This window comes from Haliotis rufescens, unplaced genomic scaffold (genome assembly GCF_023055435.1).
Source record: "Haliotis rufescens isolate VD_foot unplaced genomic scaffold, xgHalRufe1.0.p SCAF_15, whole genome shotgun sequence".
Classification (NCBI taxonomy): domain Eukaryota; kingdom Metazoa; phylum Mollusca; class Gastropoda; order Lepetellida; family Haliotidae; genus Haliotis; species Haliotis rufescens.
The window spans coordinates 9,458,573-9,465,423 of record NW_025963835.1 but is presented as its reverse complement, the minus strand read 5'-3'; the positions used below and the strand labels follow the sequence as shown (position 1 = coordinate 9,465,423).

Sequence of the window (6,851 nt, the reverse complement as noted above, 5' to 3'; positions counted from 1 at the left end):
CAATCATGTAGCACCTCATTTTTTAAGGTTTAAGGTGAGAATTCCCTAAACACCAAAAATCTTTTATGTATTTCATGTAACAAGACTTTGTATCTGTTCCTGTGTTTGTTGGTCATTATAAAAGGGGCAAAATGACACAGAATCAGCCATTTCACACACTGTAACAATAACCGCATCCTCAGTAGGGATTACAATAAATCTCTCTGATGACCACAGGGATTGAGCGCTAGTCATGGAACTGAAAGGATGGATGAAGACACATGACATAAGCTCACAATGACTGAATGCGAGTAAAGAAGAAAACCAACCAAGAATTTCTATTTACATATATTTTTATTAGATATCTTCCTTACAAAAAAAACTACTTCCTTGTGTAATAATATTTGTTCAAATCTTAAACTTTAATGCATTATTATTTCTTATATTTTAGAAATATAAGACAGTCCAAATTAATTGCAATAGTTTACCTAGAAGTTTCACACGGCTAAAGTTCTGAGATGTCATAAAATCCAGTAACCGAGACCTCACTTATGCTTATCATAGAAGTAAAAACCAGTTCAAGTGAATGGCCTTACATGAAACAGGATTTCATCATAGGACAGAGCAAATACCCATTTCTCTTTACAGCTTTACCAGATAATAAAACAAAATGCAAAATATAGGCCATGTAACACATTTTAGCTGAGATATGGTACACATTGAAAAGACAGCTACACATAACAAATTAAAATATCTACATTTTCCAGTAAAATAAAATTTGCGATTCATGGAAGATGAACTGAGTAAGAACATGCAACGTTTATTTGTTGTTTAACAGATGGTTAATCAATAGTCTGCTTGTTACTGTCACACTTGGACTATGATTGAACAGTTTATTCTCGATTGTTTGCATTATCATCATCTGCATTTTTGTGCAGTAATACAGAAAAAGAGCTGTTTTAGTTGTGAGACGTTCCAAGATGGGAAGAAGTGAATAATGAATGAGAAACTAGTCTAAGATGCTGGTTGTTCTTGGGCATGTGAGGAAGAGGAATCCTGAGGCTTCATCACATCAGGCAGCTCTGGAGGGCTGGAATATGATGATATCTCTAGTCCTTCCCACTCTCCATCTGAAAAATTGAAATGTATAATTAACAAGAGGTGTTTGCAAGTTCTGGCAAAGAATCAGACCCTTTGCACCATTTCCTCAAAGCTCCTGAAAGCCTAAGATACTACCATGTACTTCAAGTACGAAAACATTGCTTCAAGACCATGACCTTAATCAAGACAATGCTAAGATACAATTACTAAATCCCATGAACATACATAGGAAAGTGTAAAAAGTATGAATGAAACATGTCAGTTGACCTTGGCTTTCATAGACATGCAACCAAAATTTCATGTAGGATTTGTAAAGATGCATGCAAACATAAAAGTTTCATGCCTCAGAACCTAACAACGATATAACCACCACAGAAATCTGCTTCTGTTTGTTTGCTTATTGTTCAATGCTACCATATCCCAGGTATATGACCTGGCCTGTAAATAATCAAGTCTGGACCAGACAATGCAAACATTGATATCATGAGAAACGACCATGCTGTTGGGGTATGATGACATACAATCTGGTGACCAATTCTAAGCTGTAATTAGAAAAATAACACTGAAGTATGACCTTGACTTTTGACTTATTTTGCACAAACCCTTTTTATGAACAGGGCCCCCTTCCTGAAACAGGTATATGTCCTACCGACAAAATATAAGGGGACTCATGAAATGATAGTGAAGGTATTATGAAGGTATAATGAAGGTATAATGACGATAAATGTCATGTAAAGTTTCAGCTTAAAGGTCCTGTAGCCTCTTAGAGGATTATGTTCACAGTGCTAGGAAATGCATTCTAAGAGGAAATAGGAGCATGGTCAAAGCGCACAGGTCAAAGCGCACAGGTCACATAAAAGGTCAAAATTTAAAATATCACAAAAAAACGGAACATATGTACCAAGCCCAACAACTAACTACAAATATTGCAAATTTCATTACATTTTGAAGTAAACTGGCTGACAAATGACCATAAGCAGTTTCAGTTTTCAGAATGGTCAAATCAAATCAGGGTAAAAATTTACAGTATCATAAAAACAGAACATTTGTCGAATCTCACTTTTAACTATGCATGTACCAAATTAATGGCCACAAGAAGTTTCAGCTTTCAGTATGGTTAAAGCAAAAATGTCAAATCCAGGTAAAAATAAAATATATTGCAAAAACTGAACACACATGCTGAGCCCCAACATAATGAACAAATATAATTACGTTTTGAACAAAAATGGCTGATTGAATAGGTTTTTTCAATATGGCTTGCATGTGATTCGAACCTCTTGCACAAATTAGGGTGGGAACAAGAATGTGAAGTTTCACCTTTATTAGTCTAGTGGTTTTTCGGTCAGGTAAGTTAAGTAAAGTCCAATATTATAACTCCAAATATTTTAATGCAATGATTGAACAAATTAAATCTAAAACCATATCTGTATATAGAGTCTATTAATTGTTGTCTTTATTGCTGCTTTCACTATATATATTTAAACCAAAAATAAACATAGATGAAGCTGTTTTGTTGTGGCTATGTTTAACGTATGGAACAGTTTGACCGCCACACTTAGAGATCAATCTATCAGCAATCAAGACATGATGTCCATTATGGATCACACATTTAGGAGGTCTATTTCCAGCATTAAAATACATGCTATGTGTATCAGCAATGTTGACCATCCCCACACTATAATATGCCTGAGAAGATATATACCAAGTTCAATGATAATGCAACCAGAAAGGTGTTCACATTAGATGCAAAATCAGAAACTGATCCATCTCCACTTTTCCCCAAATGCTCTGAAACATTCCCACTAGAAACAGATATCATGAAACATTGTGACCTCACCAATATATATATTAATATATATCAATATGCATAATTGATCCTGTACAATGTATAATGCAGTACAACTTAGTCCCATGCCTCTGCCAACCCTAATAACAAATTATAAGCCCTTCTGGTTCATCACTTTCAATTTGTGAAAACACGTGACTAATGCAGTAAATTGTAAAACAAAATGTTCAATGACTTAAGTTACTATAATAACAAAGTTATGAGCATTACAGGTTTAATCACATCACTTTCTAAGTGTGCATGTGTCAGATGTGACAGACGTGTTTCACTTAAAAATCTTTTTAAAAATGGGTATCTCTTTAGCCCAGTATCGGGCTAAAATATGTACATTCATCCTGTCAGATAAGTCACAACGATACATATTCTGCATACATGTGGACAGAAGCTTGATCTCCATGTATTTGAGACTTATTTTAAACCGGACATTTGAGATTCCCAATCGGACATGTCCGGCGCATATGACGGTTTCCGGACCCCTGCTTTACTGCTTCTGAGCACTCTACTCATGACCTGCGGATCAGTCGAAGTAAACCCCGGCCCCGGCTCACGAGACAACAAACTCTAACTGCTGACAAGGAAGGAGCTGTAGGATTGGAACAAAACACTGGTAATTCTGAAATTATTAGTATGCTGAAAGTCATTAAATCTGATCTAAAAACCATGAATAAAAAATTTGAATCTCTCAACACAAACGTTGACAACATGGTGTCCGACCTCAATCACCAACTTGAAGGTGTACGATCTGAGAATAGTGATCTGAAATTAAAGTTAAAGCTAATGGAGTGAGTGAATATGGTTTTACGCTGCTTTTAGCAATATTCCAGCAATATCACGGCGGGGGACACCAGAAATGGGCTTCACACATTGTACCCATGTCGGGAATCGAACCCAGGTCTTCGGCGTGACGAACAAACGCCTTAACCACTAGGCTTCCCGACCGCCCCTAAAGCTAATGGAGGACAAGATGGATGATTCAGAATCTAGAAGTCGACGGGATGACCTGGTATTTCACGGACTGCCCGGGACAGCTGGAGGAACATGGGAGCAATCAGAGCGAATGGTTTATGATTTCATGGTGGACACATTACAGATGGATCAGGCTGACAATGTTGTCATTGTGAGAGCTCATCACTTAAATCCACGAAACCCACAGTCACAAGAGATCGACAAATTCATGAAATCAAGTGATAACTCAAATGTTTTCCAAAACGCAAGAGATATGTTGATGCAAGATGGAAACCAGAGAGTCAGAGGTTTTCACTCAACGTGTATGCGAGGACAGGCACTCCCTCTCTCCTTGGTTGGTGCAAGCGCATGATCAAACAAACATATGAAGGTGAAACCAAATAAGCCTCCCAGACTTGTATTTAGTAAATATCCTACAATTAACAATTTAATTTCTATCATGCAGAGTAAGAACATTGATGTTATAAGAAATGTCAGCCTATTCCTATATAGTGTAAAAAAAAAAGAAGAAATACACAAATGTAAATATGATATAAAATGTGCATGGAAGATCAGGTATTTTGGGTTGGAGGCCTTAAACTGGATAAAAAAACTGTCTGTCTGTCTTTCTAAGTGAGGAAACCACATGCCCAATGCAGCAAAACTTTCAGAAATTCTTGTGCTTCATTCTTGCCCTTCAGTCACAGCCATGACCTGGCAGAAACTTGCAAAGCATATGTTGTCTGTTTGTTGTTTAATGCCACACTCAGCAATATACCAGCTTTATGATGGTGGTCTTTACATAATCGAGTCTGGAACAGACAATCCACTGATTGACATCATGAGCATCGATCCACGCAATTGGGATACGAGGACATGCCTCAACCAAGTCAGCGAGCCTGACCACCCGATCCCGTTAGTCGCCGCTCATGACAAGCATAGTCGCCTTTTTGTTGCCGAAGACCTATTCCACCGGAATCTTCACGAGATGCAAAGCATATGTGGGCATAACAGATGTAAAGTTACTGTAGCATACTGTAAATATAGTTTGATTTATACTGTCTTTCAAGTCTTTCAGTGAGTGAATCAAGAGTATGGAGGAAAGTATTATTGTATAACTAATCACTGTAAATAATTTTTGTTATCGATCATCTTACAAAACAAAATACAGCATTCCATGTTGACAATAATGAATCTGGTGACCTTGTCCTTCCTCAATGACCATTAGAGGTTATTGAGGATCTTCTCATGATCATGCAAATTAAGTTATATCAAATTCCAAACACAGATGTTCAAGATGTTGTGAACACAAGCTTTTAGGGTTTTGTGAAAGAAACATTTGACTTTCATCTAATTCAATGCAATGGGAGAGAACATTACTTGTTGCAAAGGTGGTATTACAAATATGAAGTCTAAATACCATTCTGACAATACTTACTGACTGAAACTATTTACAAGTCTTTTTGAGCATAAATTACCTTCAAATTTATGTATTTTAACTGTTTTGAGAATATCAGGTGTCTCATAACATGGCCTCAAGTGACATTGACCTTAAATGGAGGTCACCCAAAAGTTGATGCGATTTGAGACCATGTATACTCAGTTCAGTATTCATTCTAGAGCAAAGCATTGCTACATGCTTTTTAATAATGATGCAAGAATTATCAAGCATGGTTTCTAATACAAAAGAATCTCTTATACCTCAACCTGCATTATTTTATGACAGTAACATTTGTCAACATGCTTCTTTTGCCAGTGTTTATACAGAAGTGAACAGTGCGCAAAGTTATGAAGCAAGGTCCATCACACTGCGCAAGACCTTCATTTCTCATATTATAGCACAAGCATCTCAAGATGCAATTGAGTTATTTACTGAAACAAGGTATGGCAACAGACTGTGAATCTTGCGATGGGACAACAGAAGCAAACTCTCCCATTCATATATTTGATAATCAGCAAACCAACGGCAAGTTAAAGAACAAACAATGGGTGAATCATCACCCAGGAACCCATTTTTCCCCCAAAGAGAAATGGTTGGTTGTTTTATTCTGGTAAGCAGAAAACTGATTACTCTTGAAAGTGAATTTAATCAAACAAGCACATTGAACATCTTGAAACACCCTGCTGAGAGTAAGATCACCAAGCAGTTTGTGGCTCCCCGTTTGAAATAACCCCACTTTTTTGTCATAAGTGGGCATGAATGGCCCTTAATTTTTGTCGACTTGAATGAACACTGATAGTTTCACCAGCCAGTCAAGAAGCTGAAGGGAAGTGAGAAGAGTTGTCGAGGAGAAGGTGAAACACAAAGTACAAGAATTGACAATTATCATGGTCATAGAGAAAGTACTTAACGAATTAATGAATAACAGATTGATATACATAGCACTTCATTGATCAAAGGCAGGAATTGGGTTGAACAGAGGGGATGTGAGATGTAGCTGTGAGAAAGTTACAGCCAATCAAAACTAAATAATTAATGCAGTTTACTTAAATTCAAATATATTCACAGAATTTAGTAAAATCTAAATATTTTTTACATTTGTATACTTATCCTGCATTACTCCTTAATGCATTCACTGCTTACTTACGACAACTAGAAGGACAGCGCTGCGAAGGTCCTGGGTGAAGAAATAAAGTTGTTGTTCTCAAGTCCCAATCAATGGCCTTCCGTCCCTGTCCTGTGACCTTGATGACACCTAAGGTCATCTTCACATCACTGCCTGTCGCCCAAGCTCTTAGAAAAACATACTTTTGAGGTTTCTGAAGCCAAAGTGGGGAGGCAAGTCTTACGACGAGTGGGCCTTAAGCGTAGTAATGCAGGATAAGTATACAAATGTAAAAAATATTTAGATTTTACTAAATTTTTTACTTATCCTGCATTACTCCTTAATGCATCTGTATCGGACGGTTTGGAGGTGGGTAAACCTTCAGAATACAGAAACCTCAATAATTCACACCCTGCAATACGACACCAGTTGGT

The 6,851-nt window shown here is 37.0% G+C and overlaps 1 protein-coding gene across 1 annotated transcript in view; it reads right to left on the bottom strand.

Annotated features, from left to right (window-relative positions):
• Window positions 1–314: 314 nt before the first annotated feature.
• LOC124147157 (elongin-B-like) overlaps window positions 315–6,851 on the bottom strand; it is a 29,229-nt gene continuing 22,692 nt past the window's right edge. Inside the window, exon 4 of the mRNA XM_046517767.2 lies at window positions 315–1,109. Coding sequence (XP_046373723.1) covers window positions 994–1,109 — 116 coding nt within the window. The 3' untranslated portion in view covers window positions 315–993. The remainder of the gene's footprint in view (window positions 1,110–6,851) is intronic.